The sequence below is a fragment of the Rattus norvegicus genome, chromosome 14 (genome assembly GCF_021556685.1).
Source record: "Rattus norvegicus strain SHRSP/BbbUtx chromosome 14, alternate assembly SHRSP_T2T, whole genome shotgun sequence".
NCBI lineage: Eukaryota > Metazoa > Chordata > Mammalia > Rodentia > Muridae > Rattus > Rattus norvegicus.
In genome coordinates, this window is record NC_141547.1 from 33,520,476 (window position 1) to 33,541,103 (window position 20,628).

At 40.6% G+C, this 20,628-nt stretch overlaps 1 protein-coding gene across 1 annotated transcript in view; it reads left to right on the forward strand.

The window, feature by feature from the left end:
* The window catches only part of Chic2 (cysteine-rich hydrophobic domain 2), a 34,397-nt gene that overhangs the window by 6,869 nt on the left and 6,900 nt on the right, over positions 1-20,628 (forward strand). The window contains exons 2-3 of the mRNA NM_001105736.2: positions 6,586-6,640; positions 6,773-6,928. Of these exons, the coding sequence (NP_001099206.1) occupies positions 6,586-6,640; positions 6,773-6,928 (211 nt within the window). The remainder of the gene's footprint in view (positions 1-6,585; positions 6,641-6,772; positions 6,929-20,628) is intronic.

Below are 20,628 nucleotides of genomic sequence, written 5' to 3' on the forward strand. Positions count from 1 at the left end.
GCCTTAAACCTGTAGCATCCCTCCTGAGTGCTGGAACTGTAGGTGTGTGCTACACTGTCTGGCCAAAGCCTTCTGTCTTTCTTTTGATGAGTCAGTTCTGGATGAAGGAATTCTTATACATTCAGCCTTCTTTGCCTGCCTTTTTATAGGAGCAAATGTTATTCGTAGTTACTGGTTTGGTGGTCTGTTGTGCTAGTAAGCTCTCCATTACTATAACAAAATGCCTAGGGTAATTAACTTAGTTATAGTTTGGCTGACACTAAAAGTGTACTTTCTACCAGCATCCTCTTACTGCTTTCCAGAGGACAGGGGCTGGGTTCCCAGCACCTACAAGGCAGCTCACCACTGGCTGTAACTCGGGTCTCAGAGAATCTGGTATCTCAGATGAGCCTAAACATGGTTCAGAATGTGGGCACAAAGTTAAAGTTAGACTAGTGTACAACTGCAGAGGCTTGTGTCTTCTGGTAGAGGGCGTTCTCTCTCTCTCTCTCTCTCTCTCTCTCTCTCTCTCTCTGTGTGTGTGTGCGTGTGCGTGTGCGTGTGTGTGCGTGCTGTGTCAGTGTCTGTCCAACTGCAGAGTTTGCATCTTCTTTCCGTCCTTGTTGAGCTGTATTGATATTCAAACACATATGAGATGGCTGGTGTTTAGAGCATGGTTTATAAACATCAAAGTCTGTTAATTTCTTCCATGGTTATGATTTCATCTCCAAAAATAGAAAAAAAATCTGATTCCACTAAGCTCAAAGTCCAACATTAGGAAATCTGTTCTTTCTTCATTTACTGTCTGTATAACCCATGTGTTTAGTTTGAGTCTGAAATTTTTAGTTCATTTGTGCATAGGTCTTGTCATAGTGATGGAAGGTAAATCTGTGAGTTTGGGTTTACAGGTTGTCTGAGAGGAGTGCTAGGCTGGAGTTTCTTCTATCCAAAACTCAATACGTAATCTCTCTTTAAAGCAGCTTCAAGTGTAGCTTTTCTGTTTTTAGTTGATGGTAAATTTAACATTATTTAGACAAAAAGAGTCCTTGAAAGATTTTGTGTGAATATGTGTGTGTGTATGAGTGTCTCCCTGAATGTTAGAAGCGGTTGGTGGATTCTCTGAGTAGTAGTTAATAGCCACTGGTGTAGGCACTTGTCCTAGTTTGTCTCTGTTGATGGGTGAAAACCATGACCAGAACATCTTGTAGGGAAAAGACTTACTTGTTTTATAAGTTACAGTCTGTCTTCTAGGGGAGCTGAGGCAGGAACCTTAAGGCAGACATTGAAGCAGAGACCATGGAGGTTTACTGACTTGCTCCCCATGACTTGCTCAGTCTGCTTTCTTACACACCCCAGGACCCAGACTGACTTACTTTTTCCTTTTACACTCTTGACTTTTTCTCTTTATAGCCTCACTGGCACATCTGCCACGAAAATGCTTGTGAAATGTAATTCAGCTGCATCTCTTCTGTATCAGCAGTTAGTTTCCTGGAACCACATCTCCCAGAGTCCTTTGAGTAGTCTGCAGCATTCTCCCTGACCTGCCCTGCCTACCTACGGAGTGAACATGTCTCTGACTTCTTATTTCTGCTCTACTTACTTCCTGCCTTCTTTTCCGTTTCTGAATTAGTCCGGGCACATTTCTGACCTAGGCCCCGGGTACTGTCCTGCTCCTTTTTATGAGTACTTGTTTCCAACATCCAGAAGCTCGGTCCTTCTCTTCAGACCTCTGCCAGTGAGGAGCTTATCCTCCTACTTACGTCAGAACTCTCCCTCTTCTTACCAAGTACAACAGCTTTCTTTTTTCATAATTGTATTCTGTCAGAACAAGAATTAGCCTGACATGTTAGAGCACAAACTCGTATTTCTTTATTTACTTATTTTATATGCAATTAGGATTTACTATGTAACTGTGGCTGGCCTTAAACTTCAAATCCTCTTACTTCATCCTTCTTAATCATGGGTGTACAGTAGGCATGCACCTTTACACCTTATCCTAGAATATAAACTTGAGACAAACTTCTTATAAAGAGAGAAACCTCAGTAAGCTTTTTTTATAAGAATAAATTCTTAAAGTATTTACTCTTGTATAGCAACTGTCGTATATGTAAAGTGAAGCCCAACTCAGGGTTTTGTTTTGTTTTGTTTTGTTTTTAATTCAAGGAGCTGGGTCTGGTGAGGCACTCCTTTAATTTCAGCACTTGGGAGGCAGAGGGGCAGAGGCAGAGAGGCAGAGGGGCAGAGGGGCAGAGGCAGAGAGGCAGAGGGGCAGAGGCAGAGAAGCAGAGGGGCAGAGGCAGAGAAGCAGAGGGGCAGAGGCAGAGAGGCAGAGGGGCAGAGGCAGAGAGGCAGAGGCAGAGGGGCAGAGGCAGAGAGGCAGAGAGGCAGAGGCAGAGGGGCAGAGGCAGAGAAGCAGAGGGGCAGAGGCAGAGAGGCAGAGGGGCAGAGGCAGAGAGGCAGAGGCAGAGGGGCAGAGGCAGAGAGGCAGAGAGGCAGAGGCAGAGGGGCAGAGGCAGAGAAGCAGAGGGGCAGAGGCAGAGAGGCAGAGGGGCAGAGGCAGAGAGGCAGAGGGGCAGAGGCAGAGGGGCAGAGGCAGAGAGGCAGAGGCAGAGGGGCAGAGGCAGAGGGGCAGAGGCAGAGGGGCAGAGGCAGAGGGGCAGAGGGGCAGAGGGGCAGAGGGGCAGAGGGACAGAGGCAGAGGCAGAGGCAGGAGAATCTTTGTGAGTCCAAAGCCTTCCTCATCTACATAGCAGACTCCAAGACTACCAAGCTTACCCAGAGAGACTTGCTCAAAAAAACAAAACACACTGGGGAAAGTTGGGCTCATGAGATGGCTCAGTGTATAAACACGATTGTCACCCAAGCCTGGCAACCTGAGTTTGCTCCCGAGAACCCATGTAAAGGTGAAAGGAGAGATCCAGTTCCACCAAGGTGTCCCTTGACCTCCACATGTGCTCTGCTGCATGGATATGTCCAAGAATGGACACTATCTTAGTTTGGGTTTTTGTTGTTCTTTTGAAATACCATGAGCAAAGCAGTCTAGGGAGAAAAGGGTTTATTCAGCTTACATTTCCATATATTGTGATATCCATGTCATCATTGACAAGTGGGGACAGGAACTCAGCAGGGCAGGATCCTGGAGGCAGGAGCTGATGCAGAGGCCATGGAGGGTGCTGCTTACTGGCTTGCTCATCGTGTTTTCCTCAGCCTGCTTTCCTATAGAACCCAGGACCACCACTCTCAGCGGGCTGGCCTTCTCCCATCATTCGTTCACTAAGAAAGTGCCCTACAGCCAGATCTTATAGAAGCATTTTCTCAATCGAGATTCCCTCCTTTTAGATAACTCTAGCTTGTGTCCCGCCAGGCCGAAATACCAAAAATAAATGCACGCACTCAGGCATAAAGTTTAAAAATGAGGATGAGGGATTAAGACAGGAAGCTTACTAGCTCTGTGCCACTCTGGTCTATACAGTAAGACCAAGCCCCCAAAAATAAATCAGTAAGGAAATAAATAAAATGGAGCTGGCACTGGGATGAAGCTTTTGTGAGAGCAGTTGCCAGGGCTCTGGGTGTGATCCTTGGCACTGTAAAACTAGAAACTCAGGAGGACAGCACAGCGTTTGCTCTTTGGTCTGCTGTCTTATCTGAGACAAAGACAACGCAGGGAAGATTTACTTTTCTATACTGTACTGAATTGATGTTTAAACCAGGACTAGACTTTAGGCATTCCCTCTGAATTGTATTGCTCTTCCAGCTGCACCACATTGGATTTCTGTACTTTCCAATTTTTGTTTCGCCTAATTGGACTTCGACTGCATGCTTGCCATTTCAGTTGAAACCTGCTGCTGTCACTGCCTAGCTCTCTTGAAATCAGCATGCTTTCCTTACCTTGTTGTCCACAGTCTACCTCATGGCCTTGGTTGGTTAAAAAGTTGGGAAATTTTGAGGTGCATGAGAATTGGAGGGGGAGGAAGGGCTTCTCAGTTAAGAGAACTTGTTCTTATAAAAGACCTGGGCTCAGTTCCCAACACCCACATGGTGGCTCACAACTGTCCCTTGCTCCAGGCCCAGGTGATCTGACACCCTCTTCAGAACTCCTTAGATACCCTGTACACACATGGTACACAGACATACATGCAGGCAAAACACTCAGAAACAAAATAAGTAAATCTTATTAAAAACACAAAATCACCAAGAGATGGCTCAGTGGTTAGGAGCACTGACTGCTCTTTCAGAGGACCCAGATTCAACTCGAAGCATCCACATGGCAGCTCACAACTGTCTGTAACTCCTGTTTGAGGGAATCTGATACCCTCACACACTGATGCAGTCAAAACACCAATGTACATAGAATAGAAATAAATAATTTTAGAAAACCCATAAAACCACAAAACAATGGAGACGTATGGAAGCTAGATGGGACCTCGGCACCTAGGAAAATGCTTGCGAGTCAGACTGCAAGGGGAGCAGACTGGACAATATGGGAACTGTCTGGTGCCAGGCTAGCAGAGATGGCCAACCCCAAGCTCAGGAAGAAAGACCCTGTGTCTGCAGATTAGTTAGAGTGGTCAAGGAGGATACCTAATCAACTGCCTGTTTCGGCTTCTGTGGATGCACACGCAGAGACAGACAAATACATATAAACCCCAACGAGATAACAACAGTGCTTTCAGACGCCCACTCTTGTTTGTTTTTGGTTGGTGTTTGTTGTTATTGCTTAAGACAGGTTCTCAGGTAGCTTTTACTCCCAAGCTAGTTGAGTTGCCTCTGCATATTGGTATGCCTCTGTCCATACATTTCCTAAAGGCAAAGCTTACTTTCTTCATATCTTACGTCTTTATATAATTATAAAGAAAGGCATAAAGACTACTTACAAATTGGAAAGATGTATTTCCCGATGAAGTAGAAAATGAAACTTAAGATCACTAAGATACAAAAGGGCTCATGTTTTTTTGTGTAATTGTTCCTAGTTTTTTTTTCTAATTTTTGATGTGCATGTATGTGTTGGTGTGTGTTATATATGCTTTTAAAATGTGTATGAGTATGCATTTGGGTGTATGTGTGCATGCATGTGTGTTGTGTGTTTTTTTTAATGGTGTGTGCATGTGTGTGGTAGACATGGGTTGTCTTTTCCTGTATTGCTGTCACTCTACCTTTACCTTCTGAGATGTGAACTCATAGAATCTGAAGCTCATACACTTTTCTTCCTGTCTCTTTGTCTCAGTGCTGGGTTTGCAGGTGCTGTGCCTGGCTTTTAATGTGTATTGTAGGGATCCAAGTGCAGGCTCAGGCTGATCTCCACAGTTCTATCCTTAGTCTTTAAATTTAATCTTAAATACTAATAGATTTTATTAGAGAAGTCATGAAAACATGAAAATAAAAAAATGTCATTCATGTCTTTATTCTCTAGGGTTAACTATCGGATTTGATTTTTGTTTTCATATGTAAATAATTACACGACAATTTAGGCAATAATATTTTAGTTTTTTGCATTTTTCATTAAGGGTTATATTGTGAGTATTCACCTTATCATTATGGGATCTTAACAATGCGAATGTCGAGACTCTGTTAGATTATAGAGAACAAAAGTACTCAAGGGGGCGTAAGAGACAGGACTCTCCCATTGTGCAGCTGCACTTCAGGGCCTCACATTTTCTCTGCTCCCTGCTCTAATGCTTCTCACGGTGACCTGCGTACTTAGTCCTCCCAGCTTCTGCAGTGGGAACTGCTGACTACCTCTCCTTCACTGGACAGTCTCTGCTTCCTCCTGTCTACTGTGCAGTTTTGACTTTCAGGCTTCGAAATTTGACTGTATCTTGACTTGAATTTAACCCCTTTTTGCATATTTCAGCACTTACCCACAATACCATCTATTTATTAATACCTTATATTCATATATGTCAAGAGAAAAAAAGCAACCTGTGTCTGAGGCAGCCTTGTGTCCTGCCCTCCCTTGTGGCTAGCCTGCCCTGTGATGCGTGTGGGCTCACTCTCCAGAGTAGAGGTCCTAGTTAGTTGTTCAGGTAATGGGCTAATGGGCTTTCTTATCCAGTGTATGTGCTTTTACCTGTAATACATTGATTATATAATAATTGTAATTAATATCATTGTAAAATGTTTCTATTTTAAAATTTTCATTCTTAAAAATAGCACTGCAACTCAGAATCAAGGGAAACATTGAACAAGTATTTTTGGTTCAGAGTGAAATAAATTGAAGCAAGTGGATACTGGTAATTTGGTATTTAAAAGACAAAATGCAGTATGAATTCACAACAGTGAAAGCTAGAAAACTTGCCATCTGATTAAAATATGCCTTGATGCTACGGTAGCTCATGAGACAAACCGTCTTTTTACTCACATACAGCTGCTTGTTGAACACTGTGCCTCATCATTCTATGACGGCTCGCTCTACTGGGAAACTCTGTATGCTACACTTTGTAAGGTGTTTGTTAGGATTAGCTTGCATCTTAGACCTTCATTCCGTCTCAGACACTCTGAGGAGGGATCCATATTCTGTTCATTCCACCCTTAAGTTAGACAGTTTAAGCTTCTGTGCTGTTGGCACAGTGACATATAATAACATATTTTTTTCCTTTTTGAAAACAGATTTGGACTGAGCAACAAATTTGAATCAGAATTCCCTTCTTCATTAACTGGAAAAGTGAGTGTCTCTCTTATTGATCTACTGTTTATATATCTCAAATTAGTTTCTCCTAAAAATGAGAAAAATGTGTGTTGAAACCCACTTCTTGTCACTCAGCATCTCAGTGTCACATTTCTTACCTTCTTTTAGGTAGCGCCTGAAGAATTTAAAGCCAGCATCAACAGAGTTAACAGCTGTCTTAGGAAGAACCTCCCTGTTAACGTGCGGTGGCTGCTTTGTGGCTGCCTGTGCTGCTGCTGCACATTGGGGTGCAGTATGTGGCCAGTTATTTGCCTCAGTAAAAGAGTAAGTTGAATTATATCTTTTAATTTACATTTAGAAGTGTGAAACAAGTCTTATTTTTACCTTTTTTTCTGTTAAATGAACCACACTGTTCTGAATATTATATAGAAATAATCTGATATGGTAAAGCAAGATTAATTGAGTAAATTATATATTCAAATATTATAAAAAGCCATGTAACATTTCCTAGTTGTCATGCATTAGGAAGCTGTAGTGACAGTGCAGCGCTATGTCAGTGTACGTTGGCCATGGACTGGGATGGGACCTTGTTTCTGTGTCCATGGACACACTTCTTAGCTCTTTAAATCTGGTCGATACAGCTATGAGATGATGATCGTCACCTCTGGTGTGAATACAGTTGCTGTAAGGATACAGTGGAAGAGTATTTATAAAGCTCTGGCTCAACAGCTCATGAGACACTGTCAGCTTCCATGCTGTTTTAAGTACAAGGGAAACAGTCTAGAGGAAGAACCATGCACTTTGGCTCGTGGTTTTAGAGGTTTTAGTCCATGGGCTTTTATGCTGGCTCCATTCCTTCTCTGCCTGTCCAAACAAAAGTATCTGATGTCTGAGCAGAGCTGTGTGCCTCAGTCACCAGGAGTCAGAGAGGGAGGAAGGAGATTGGAACAAGATGTAGACCCTGAGAACGGAGAGTCCTTCCTACCTGTTCCACTAGGGCCTGTCTCTGGACATTTGAGTGCTTTCCAACACCCCGTCATGTAGGAGTCCTGGAGCGATCTCCTGTTGAGGCAGTTGTACTCCTTGTGATCCGAGTCACTGTCCAGTGCAGCCCCCCTACCAAGTGCTCTGCTGGCAGCTAAGCTACAGCACAGCTTCCTTTACTTTTCAGTGTCGTGTGCTTCAGTGTCCATGCGCACTCATGGTCATCACAAGAGTCTCTGCCGTCTGTCCAGATTAGAAGAGGGTGTCAGATTCCCTGGAAGTAGTTATGGATGCTAGTGAGCTGCCATGTGGGTGCTGGGAATTGAGCCCTGGATCTCTGCAAGAGCAGCCAGTAACCCCAACCACAGAATTACCTCTCCTAACATACAAGTTCTTGGAGAGGTTGCTTCAAATCCAACCTGTAACAGAAGTTGTCAGTAAGGAGTAATATTATTACTAGTACTGTGAAAGTACCCATAGAGGAGATAAAATGTTTACAGTAAAATCATACAGATTATTTTATTTTTGCACTTTCCATTTTCTCTATAATGAATATACACTGACTCTGTGATTAGGAAAACTAATCTGAAGACCTAATTTTCGCTGCTTTTAATGAAAAAGTTCCAAGATGTTAGTTCCAAGATATGCCAAAATAATGTAAATCAAAAGTTGGTGTTTTGTTCGGTTGTTTTAGTTTTTGTATTTTTGAAGACATTGTCTTACTCCTTGAACTTGACAGGCCTGAAACTCGCTGTAGGTAACAGGTTAGCCTTGAACTAAGAGATCTGCCTGTCTCTGCCTCCCAAGTTCTCTAGGTTTGTGCCACCATGCCCAACACAGCACCATTGTTTTTGTTTTCTTGCATATTATATTTACATGTGTGAAATTGATGTACTATTCAGCCATGTGTGGTGACTCAGGTATGAAATTCTAGTACTCAGGCTGAGACGCTACAAAGTAAGTTAAGGCCAGCGGGGAGAATGGAAGGGTGGGGGAGCAGGTGTCAACCAGGTTGCTGTGAATGTTTTTCTATGGAAATGTTTAATTTTTGTGCTAAATAATGGCAAGGAAATGAAGGAAGCCACATTTAATTTGTTACTTGATTTCTATTACAAAGTCAGAGGTATATTCTACTGCGGGTACTGTAACAAGTGTATAAAGGCCAGAGGACAACATTGTGGAGTCAGTTCTCTTCTACCTTTAAGTAGGTTTTAAAGTTGATCTCAGGTCATTGAGGTTGTATGACTGAAGTTTTTTGCTGGCCCTACTTTCTTTTAAGATTTTTACCCCATAATTCTTGCCAGATTGTCTCTAAGCCTCAAAAATTCCCTACTACCAGTCTTTGGATAGACAGTTGAATTTTCTGATCTTCTTCAGGTCTCTCTCTCTCTCTCTCTCTCTCTCTCTCTCTCTCTCTCTCTCTCTCTCTCTCTGCCTTCCTCCGTTCAGGCGTTGCTGTTATCTGTGGCTCCAGCTCATGTACTACTGTGGTAGCTTTGCCTTTTGGATCTGGCCTTGGTTTTGAGATCTGATCTGATCTTATCCCCCCCCCCTTTTTTTTTTTTACTTTTTAAATGAATAATACAAGATATTTTAATATGTGGATGGTTTATTTAAAAAACAAAAGTGAATACCTCAGTTCTCTATACATTTCCCTGCCTTGAGTATAAACTCTATAACATGAATATATATGGAGAGTACTAGCACCTTTGTAAGATGGGAGATAGGATATCAGGAATTTCCAACCCTTCATTGTCATGGACCACTTTGGTAGTCTAATAATACTATAGCTTATTCATGTTTACGCTAAGTGAGTACCTTCCTGCCAGATAAAAATACTTTGTTCTAAAACAAAACAAAACAAAGTGCCTCAAAACAACCAAGAAACCTCTAAAGTGCTTTAAGGCAATTATCAAATCTTCATTAACATATGAAATAAGGTCGCAGATCCATGGTGATCTGGTCTGATGGAAATAATCTATGATTTTTACAAGTGTTCAAAGCACCATTCCTGTTTGGTCACTACAGTTAATGTTCACATTGATAGCTGAAGAAGATGCATTTCAACTAGAGGTAAAAATCAAGATGCAGGGTTGGAGAGATGGCTCAGCCTTTAAGGGCACTGACTGTTCTTCCAGAGGTCCTGAGTTCAAATCCCAGCAACCACATACATGGTGGCTCACAACCATCTGTAATGGGATCTGATGCCCTCTTCTAGTGTGTCTGAAGACAGCGACAGTATACTCACATACATAAAATAAATCAATAAGTCCATCAATATCAAGATGCATTTTTATTCTTGTTGGTTTTGTGGACTCTGACAATTTGTCTAGGCATTCCTTATTAAGAGGCCTTGAAGGGGTAGAGGTGTAGCTCAGTTGTAAGACACTTGCCCAAGATTGCAAGATCCATTGTTTGATCCCCAACATGACACACAGACACACACATACTTATATACCTACACACCTACTTGGCATTAGTATTTTAAAAGTGGGCTAAAGTGCAGCCCGATCTTTAGCTTGGGAACCCCTCTTATTTGTGACCAGAATCTTTTTACATGGCTGTGATTGTCTCTGACTTCAGTATAAGTCAGGACCCAAAATATACTTTATTATGCAATTTAAAGCTCACCATCGGGCTGGAGAGATGGCTCAGCGGTTAAGAGCACTGACTGCTCTTCCAGAGGTCCTGAGTTCAATTCCCAGCAACCACATGGTGGCTCACAACCATCTGTAATGGTGACAGTGTACTCATATAAATAAAATTAAAAAAAAAAAAAAAGCTCACCATCTTCCTCACAGTAATCCCTAATTTAGGTAGTTAGATTGCTTTGCCTTTAAAACTTGATGTCAGCTGGTGATGCACATCTTTCATCCTAGCACTCAGGAGGCAGAGGCAGCTGGATCTCCGAGCTTGAGGCCAGCCTGGCCCCATAGGGCTACACTGTGATACTTTGTCTCAAACAGAACATCAGCAACAACCTCAAAAAACAAATCCCTGTCTCCATCTTGTTCCAGAGAGTCTGTCTATGATGTTATTATTAGTTATTGTATTTATGCCTTCTAGATTGCCTTTCTTTTAATACTACCTTAGTTTTTGAGAATTATCTTTTATAATTTAAAAATAAAATTTCAGTATAATGCTTTACAGTGTTTAGGAATGCAATGCTACAGAGCTACTCATAGTCAAGGTACATAGCTTTTTTTTTTCCCCCAAAAGCCTTTCTTGTACTGATGGTCATTGCTCCATCTGTCCGAATAGTCTTTGTCTTTTCTAGAGTTTTGGTATCAGTGAAATTATCTAGTTTGTGTAGCCTTTCCGTCCTGACTCCTTTGTTTTCGCTCAGCACATTTGAGATGTATCTATTCTGTTTTATACACTATGGTTTACTCCTTTTCCATTGTGAGCAGTTTTATCATGTCTTCTCCAGTGTGTGGAGGGGTCTTTCACAGTTTGTTTATCCATTGTCAGCTGGAAGACATTGGACCGTGTGTGGTTTGAGTGATTCTGAGTAAGGCTTACTTTATTTTCATGTGCATATAAATGTGGGATTACTGGGTCACGTAGTAGTTGTGCGCTTTATTTGAAGAGAAACTTCTTTTTAAAAACCCTCCTTTCCAAAGTGTCAAGTAATTTTGCATCCACACAAGCATTGTGTGGGGTTGCAGTTGCTCAGGGTCCCTGCCAGGGCGTGGCAGTGTTTGGAACTGGCAGTCGTTCTGGTGGATATGTTCTCTACTTCTAGTTGCCTTGCCCTTGTGAGTAGTGACACTGTGTTTATTTGCCACTAATACAGCTTCCCTTTTAGTATTTGAGGGCTGTGAAATGTTTCTCAGTGGTAGAGTGCTTTCCTACTATGTGCAAGGTTTTCAGCCTGTAGTACTACAAAGTAAGAAATGAAAGAGTTGAAGCAAATTGCCCTCTTCTCCTGTTTTTAGCATGGGGTCTCACAGTGTAACTCTGGCTGGCCTCAGTTTCAGAAAGATCTACCTGCTTTAGATTCAACTCCCATGGCAGCACATGAGATTAAAGGCAATGCCATCACACTTAGCCTTCTTATTTATTTATTTATTTATTTGTTTGTTTGTTTGTTTGTTTGTTTAGCACAAACCTACTTTTATTATTTACTTGTCATTAGTTTAAATCCATGAGGGATGTAGCATCCACATATTCTCGTCCAATGTCCATAGCAGAAAGCAGGAGGGTTGCTTTGGAATTTGACACAAGCTATGCCATTGTTGGGCACTGATAATCCCAAATTATACTGGTTTTGCTCAGTTTGTCACCAGAAGGATTATGCTATCACTTGCTTTGAACCAATTAGATCTCTTACCCAAGAAGAATTTGATTTCACCTTGGACATAAATACTTTTGATTTTAGACCAGCTGTGTGGTCCCTTTGGTTTTAGAGACCCCATACCTACAGATAACAAATAAATGGCCTCAAAGACTTCTAGACATATTCACCTTTATAAGTGCTTTTCTCAGCAGACCTCATGACTTCAAGATGGAGGAGAGGACGTCTTGCTGTTTAAAACTAGTTATTTGTCGGTGTGAGATTTTTTTTTAAGTGATGGAGTGCTTACTTAGCTTTCAGAATGACCTGTCTTTGAACCCCAGCACTGAAGAGAGGCAGGGTGAAGAATATAAAAGAGTATTTTGAAAGGCTCTTTTATTATTTTTGTGTTTGTGTGCCTGTCTGTGCGAATCATGTGTACAACTGCATGCATGAGCCTATGGAGGCAGGAAGAGGGTGTCACATCTTCTGAAGACAAAGTTAGAGGTGGTTGTGAGCCTCGTGTGGGTACTGGGAATTGAACCCCAGTCCTCTGAGCCATCTCTCCAACTTCAAATCTCTGACTTTGTAAGATGGTTGTTTTCTTTGTTGAGTTGGACAGGGTCTCATTATGTAACCTGTATAGCGGCTTGAACTCTGTGTCATCCTGGAGTGTTGGAGTACAAAGCATGCGGTGTTGTGCCGGGCCTGAGAATATCTAGTGTAAGCACCTTGCTAGGTGTATGTCAGTATTGTTATTCTAGTATATAGCCTGGCTTTTCTCTTTTCTTAGCAATGTCTGGCAGAGCTGAAGTTTTGATTTTGGTGGTCTAGTTTATCACTTAAAAAAATGTGCTCTCGGTTGGGGATTTAGCTCAGTGGTAGAGCGCTTGCCTAGGAAGCGCAAGGCCCTGGGTTCGGTCCCCAGCTCCGAAAAAAAAAAAAATGTGCTCTTATGCTGGGCTCACAAATCCCAGCTTGTAGGAGGCAGAGGCTTGCATCTCTGTGAGTTCCAAGCCAGCCAGGGCTGCATAGTCAAACTTTGTCTCCAAAAAGAGAAAAAAAAAAAAAAAAGAAAAAAAAAGAGAGAGAGAGAAATAAAATAGTGCCTTTACTCTCATGTCTACTATTTTGCCTAAAGCAAAGTTGTGAAGATTTTGATCTCTCCTGTATTTTGTGTATAGGTATCACAAGGAGAGGAGGTCAAAGTTCATGTTTTGACATATGACTCTCTAGGCTTTATAAATCGTATTTGTATGAATCCCTTTCTGGATTTCATTAAGTTCCATTGGTGTTGGCCTTAACCTGACTCTCACACTTTCTTATTTACTGTGCTTATTTATTTTAACAAAATGTTCAGTGATGTGAGTCTTGCAAATTTGTGTGTCATCCCCACCCCCTTGAGTTGGGATCTCATGTGGCCCAGACTAGTCTTGAGCAGAAGACCAAAACTCTGATCTTCTTGCCTCTGCTTCATAAGTGCAGGAATTGAGCATGTGTTTATTAGGGGCTGGGAGCCAACTCTGCTTTGTGCTTGCAATTGCGGCGGGGCTGTATCAACTGAGCGACATTTTTAGCCCTGGAATTTTTTTCTTTTTCAAGATTTTTTTTTTTTTTGATGATTAGTTTTTCCATGTAAATTTTAAGTTCAGCTTGTTAACAGCTACACCAACTAATGACTTTTGAGGTTTTATGTATATGAGTAAAGTTTTGCCTGCATGAATGTTTGTGTATCATGTCCTGTAAAGAGAAGGCTCCCCTGCAACAGTGTCAGTACCCTTGATCCTGTGAAGGCCCTGAACTTTATTGATACTTGGAGAAGAGTCCAGTCTAGAACTGGAGTTCTCAGTGTAAAGACAAACCATATCTCAAAGCCTAGTTGTGGAGAGAATAGCATAGGACCATTTTTCATTAAGGAAGAACGGCTTTTAGAAGCTGGAGAGATGGCTCAGTGGTTAAGAGCAGAGGACCTGAATTTGGTTCGCAACACCTGTCAGGCAGCTTACAGCCGCTAATAACTCCAGGGGATCTGATGGCCCCCTTGTGGCCTTCACTGGCACCACACTCAGCATGCATACATTCATGTGCCACCTCTCCCATAATGAAAAACAAAATTTTAAAAGATTTCTTATTTAAATTTTTTATACAATGTATTTTGATCATGTTTTTACTCTCCCCCAACTCTCTACCTCCTCCCCATCTCTCTACCCACCCAACTCCGTGTGCTTTCTCTTCTCCTTCTCTTGTATCACTCAAAACTCAACACTGGACACTTTGTACATGGTCTCCAAAGAGAAACTAGTAACCACAACCAAAGACTTGGACTTGGAGGTTTGACAGTGGTGGAGTCCGGAAAGAGTAGGTGTGCTAGAAAGATCATTTTTGAGTAACAGAGGAAGAAATAAAGCACACTCACACCCACAGACGCAGTTCTGTATGCCAGTATGCTGTTATAACAGGAAGACAAAAGCATGCCTCTAGTCTCCTTCTCCCACGTCCCCCACCTTTTCTTCCTGGTTTCTACCTCTGTCTTTCAGGCAGAAAGTCTATCCCTGGTCCTCTCCCATTAGCTCTCGCCTGGAGTGGTGAGAGCAACCTACAGATATTTTCTTTTCTTTTTGAGACAATGTTTTGCTATATTGGTTGGTTTTATGTCAACTTGACACAGGCTAGAGTCGTTTGGGATTAGGCCCCAACTGAGAATCTCTCTGTAATAAGATTTTCCTGTTGGTGAGTCTGTGAGGGCAATCTTCTTTATTGATAATTGATATGAGAGGGTTCAGGTCACTGGGGGCTGCTTTACCACTAGACAGGGAGTCTTGGCTGAGCAGGCCATGGGGAATAAGCCAGGAAGTAGCACTTCTCCATGGCCCTCACTCTTCCCACCTCCGAGTCCTGCCCTGACTTCTCTCAATGATAGAGTATGATCTAGAGTGTACAGACAACTGAGAGTCGTGGCTTTTGCTTCTGCCATTTTTTTTAATGCTTGCTTTTATTTTTTATTTTTGCAGGACAATAAGCTACAACTTTGTTTTAAATAAATAAATAGCCTTGTATAGTTCAGATAATACAGATTGGCCTTGAATTTCCAATCTTTGTGTCTTTACTTCCTAAATGCTGAGATTATGGATGAGTACCATTTTACCTGGCTTTGCTTTACTTTATAAGACTTGGTTTAGGAACTCGGGTTCTGTCTTAGTTACTGTTCCATTTCTGTGAAGAGACACCATGACCAAAGCAACTCTTGTAAAAGAAAGCATTTACTTAAGGGGCTAGCAGGTTTCAGAGGCTTAGTCCATTGTCATCATGGCTGGGAGCCTGGTGGCCAGGAAGTGAGGAGCTGGAGAAGCAGCTGAGAGCTACCTCTCATCTGAAGTGTGTGTGTGTTGCCCAAGGCATGATGGAAATGACTGATTGAGACTGAGACTGACTGGACCTGGTGTGGCCTTTTGAAACCTCTATGTCTACCCCTAGCTATACACTTTTTCCAACAAGATCACCCTTACCTCCACAAAGTTATACCTCCTAATCCTAATCCTTCTCAAACAAGGCCACTCCAAAGTCACTAAGCACTCAAATATATGAGCCTACGGTGGCCATTCTTACTCAAACCACCCTCAAACCACCGCAGGGTCTTACCAGTGTAAGTACACATGGTTTCTAGTGAACCTCCCCCCCCCCCATTCTGTCTTTTAAAAAAACTTGTAAATTTTTAAAAATAAAACAAAACAAACCTTGCGGATTTATTCAAACAGAGGTGAGTGTGAGCTGGAGAGATGGCTCAGCCATTAAAAGCGCTTGTGCTCCTCCAAAAGAACTTCAGTTCAGTTCCCATCACCCATTAGTGAAGCCGTCTGTAACTTCAGTACTAGGGACTCCAATGACTCTGGTCTCTTCAGGCACCTGCACTTGTGTGCACATACTTCCATTTACACACAGTTACAGATCATGAACGCCATCTCAAAGAGAGGTGATGCAGTGCAGAAGAACCAGGAGACCGAACTGAAGGGACTGAGTGCTCTTTGTCTAACTCTAGGCGTGGGATCTGGGGGTTTTCTGCTCTTTTGTCATTGTCTTCTCAGCATAAAATACAAGGAAAATAGTAGTTTTAAAATCTTATTTGAGATTTTTTTGAAGTTTTAAATTTGTAACTCCAGAAAAGTATTCTCATAAAAAACTGTTTGTATCTGAACAGTGTATTTATTTACTGTTGCTTCATTTTAAAGGAAGTGGCTCTTAACATAAATGAAGGTATTCATGTGGATATTGCTGATGTTTTGTGATAGGGTTTTATTATAGAGTCCAGGATGGCCTAGTCTTCTGCCTCAGCCTCCTCAGTTCTGGAATTTTTAGTACTCATATTATCATGTCCAGTTTGATATCTATTTTTAATTAAATAAAAATATTGCAAATGTTTAATAGTGTTATTGGGATCTTACAGCACTTTGCTGACTGAACCATTTTCTCAGCCCTCAGATTCAAATTCATGTGTGAAGTCCCAGGAACACTATTGAATGTTTAAAACTCAACATTTGCAATTTAAACATGTGTTTCAGTGTGATATCGTTGATGTGTGATGGCTCGTAGAAAGATGTGGACTCTCTTTTGTGTTCAGTTGGCTGATAACCAGTACAGTTTTACTATCAAATACTGTATATTATAGTCCTAGGATGTCTCTATGTTTTCTACATTTCTATTTTCTTCTGAAGTTCTGTTTTCATTATTTTTTCTCTTCTGTTTTCTTGACTATATTAATCATATTTTTAGTTTGAGTTGGTTATTTAAGGCAGATAACCTGGTTAGTAGCTTAGGTAACTTACATCTAATAGCTGACATTTCTGTTAGGATAGCTTCAGAAATGTATTCTTTGCGTATTCATAGTTCTGTCCTGTGGTGGGAAGGACATGAGGTTGGTAGCTCTCAAGTATAACCTTGGTTTCAGATCACAGCACCACTGTGTCCAACTGTAGCTTTAAGTTTCTTGTCCTAGAAGATTCCATTTTCATATGTAAAATGAAAGTAATTCAAGCTGCCTAATGGTCTTGTTGGGAGGAAAGCACCTAGCATGGTCAGAGTCTGAGTGGCAGCCGCACATGCCTGTTGCTCTTATTCTTGTTTCTCCCATTGTTTACTGCAGTCAGCAGGTGCCTTAGTCTGTGGGCCTTTCCTCACTGCCAGTTCTAAGACAAACAAAACTTACAACTCCCTAATGACTTTTTTATCTTAATGAAAGTTACTTGACTTACCAAGTTTTTCTAATTTTCTGCTGTTATTTGAAATTAAATTTTAGTTTAAAAAATCTTTTCAAGGAATTTTTTCAAATATTCTTCTCAGATATCAATTTTCTTAGCAGTATTTTATATATGTGTTCATGTGTCCTTTTCTGGAAAAAGTTGAAAATGTTCATTATTCTTTTTTTTTTTTTTCTTTTCTTTTTTTTCGGAGCTGGGGACCGAACCCAGGGCCTTGGACTTGCTAGGCAAGCGCTCTACCACTGAGCTAAATCCCCAACCCCATGTTCATTATTCTTAAAGTACCAGAATAACCTCTAAAAAATTAAGATTCACTTGCTAGCCTGATGAAGTGTCACGCCCTTGTGCCTGGCTGAGCTCCTTAAAAGTCACCCAAGTGCTCCTGCTGGGCAGAGAGCTCCCCACCTAATTGCTCCACTAGCGGCAGGCACGTCTGAGGGCTGGCCCGGCTGCCGTGTGCCCGGCTGCCCTGTGCCCGGCTGCCCTGTGCCTGGCTGGGCTGCTCGGTCTGAGCGCAGTGTCCACACGCTGATGTTTAGGTTTTACATAGAGGAAAGACATTCCTTTGAGGAACCGGTTCATATTTCTGTTTATCTTGGCAAATTCCCGGTTTGGTATGTCTAACTATACTGAGATACACTTTTTGAATTTTAGCTCACTGGAATGTGGGATTTAACATTAATCCAGAACAAACGGAAGTGAATCACTGTAATTGTCTCTTTAAATTGAAATGCACTCTAGATTATATACAGTTTCCTCCTGAAAGCCTCAAAACCACTGTTGTCCCACTTATTTCTACAGTTGTCATTTTTGTAAATGCATAAGCATGGATCCTTTCTTTGAAGAACATGTCAGGATTAAAAATAGAATCCCAATGCTTTAGAGGTGTCATTCTAGTTACACCCTAACTGATGAGTTACAAACTTAGCAGTTTGAACAAGAACTGGAGCATTTGACTCCGACGTTGTTTAGTACAATGGACACTTCTAGTTCAAGTAAATTTTAATTGCAGGTGTAAGTTGTTGAACTTAATAAATGTTTGTAAAAATTTGAAAAACTTATTTTTTTCAAACAACTGATTGTGAGTGTGTCTAACTGTCCTTGTCCTGTAAAACTTACTTATGTTTAGTGGCTCAGAATGTGAACTTGGGATGGCAGTATTACTTTATTCCTTAGGAAGGTAGAATGTTTTGGGGCAGTTACAAAAAGGCCTTATAGTAAAGCAAAATTTAATCCTAATTTTCTGTTTTAGTAGTTGAGGTTTTACTCTTTTAGGCTTACTTTTATTTGCTTCTCAATTCTTCTTTAGAGTTAAAACTGTATGCCATATTCAATATTGCTGATTAATCATCTTCTTAACCATCTCATGAACTCTAATCTTTTAGTTTGCTTTGTAATTTTTACGTTCTGACTCTTTTCCACAGTTCTATCAAAAATTTGTACCAAAGGCAACAAAAATAAAGCCAAATGCTTAGTTTAAGTCTGCACTGCCTGTTCAGTAGTTGAAGTAGTTTTGAATTTTAGTCACTCTTGTACAGCCAAGCAACTATATTAGAACTAGCTAATAGTGAGAAAATATATAACTGTAAAGATATTGAAATGAAAAATATGTTAGTATTATTGTGTAAAATTGTCATTCAGAATAACTCTGATGAGGAAGGTTGATGGGGTCTAGATGCTTGGAGCTGGCATTCTCAATCAGGTCCACTGCATGATAGCATCTCACAAAGACGTGTTTTGCTTACATGGTGTAAGCTGGTGGTCTTGGTCCTTTTAACTCAGGACTGCATGTAATAAAAGTAGGTTTCTTGTTGGTAGCCTAAGCAAAAAGGACTGGGGATTCATGGTAAAGAACTACTAACCTGTCTTTCCACCCCAGGGGTGAGTACTGAAAGGGATTAAGGCCACTGTAGGGAGCTTGTCCTGAAGCCTGCCTGCACTGCCCTTTCTCCTGTTCTTTCAGCTAAACAGAAGATTTTTAGTTCCCATGGCTATCAATCTGGTGTTTTTCTCAAGCACTGCATTCTTTTAAGAAAGCTAATATGACTTATTTTTAGAAGTTGGCCTAGAAGGATAATGTTTTGTTGGTATTTCATATTCGATTTGTATATTTTTTCTGATCCATATTAACTTAAAATATTTTGAATTTGCAAAGCAGTATAATCACTTAAAGCTAAATGACAAGTATTTATATGATTAGATTTGCTGGTCTACTTAATAGATAACAGATTTAGCTTTGTGAATTTTATATTTCTTTAGAATAGCTATCTGACAACCCTGTGGACATAAACTCTTAACTTTTATTTCTAGATGACTATAATTAAAATGTTCTTTCTTTTCACTGAAGTTTAAAAGCTTTGAAATAGCTTTTATAATGCTGAAAAGTCATATTTTCCCCACTATCTGCCAAATTGGTATTGTACTTCATCCTGAAAATATATTTTGATTTTTGTGAACTAAAAATAATTGCATAGTATGAAACATTCTCTATGGTTAAACCTTTTTTCTTCCATTTAATTTGATCTTTTGTTGTTACTAACAAATAATTTGTGGCAGTTTCCTTTTTACTTTTTAAAAAATCATTACCAGAATCACTCTGCTTGTCACCTTAGTGTGCTAGAAATGTTGTACTCAGACCAAGGGTCCTTTCTGTCTTTGTGTGTTCTCACCTGCTCCTCCTCACTGTAAGTCACCCGACATGTCAAGTGGATGGATTGAGCTGCACGTGCAACGGCCTTTGTCACCTGTCACGCAGGAGAGAAGTCTTGCACAAGTGCTAATTCACAGCTTTGCTTCAGACTCCAACAGTGTAGAAATATTGAATATTTAGATGATTATACAGAATATGGCCTATCTAAAGTTGTTTGCTTTAGAATTGGTAATATTGTTGGATACAATTATTATACCCAACCCTATCATTAAGCTCCTAATTAGAGACAAAGAGTAAATTCCAAGTTTGTACATAAATATTTTAGAATTTCAGATTCATACTTTGCAATTATTTTTTACACAAATATTGGTATAGCAGTTGATATAAGTAAAAGTTAATGTTTTTAAATTGGTAAATGCCATGTGTATGTGTATATGTATGGTGTTTACGTATGCATGATAATTGGATGTTTTCACTGCATAGCATCACTTAAATTTCTGATAACTTGCTGGCATAATAAAAAAAAACCACTCTGAGTAATAAAACTTGCAGAATGTAGTTGTTTCTAGGGACTATTTTTATATAATTTTATTATTAACAAACTTCAAAAGCTACTTCTTCCTACCCTATTTCTTTAACTTCCCCCATCCCCTTTTAAACCATCAGAAAAAGTAAAACCTCAAATTGTATAGTAATCTTAATCTATTATTAAAAGATCCTAGAAAGGAAGATTACAAGGTGGATTCAGGTTTTGAAATGGTTTTACCATTGGTTTAGCAGCGGGTGGGCAGGCAGATGCCTGCTCATAGGAGAGCCTATTGCCATTTTCACCATTGATAGAGTAGCCTTTCAGAGTCAATGA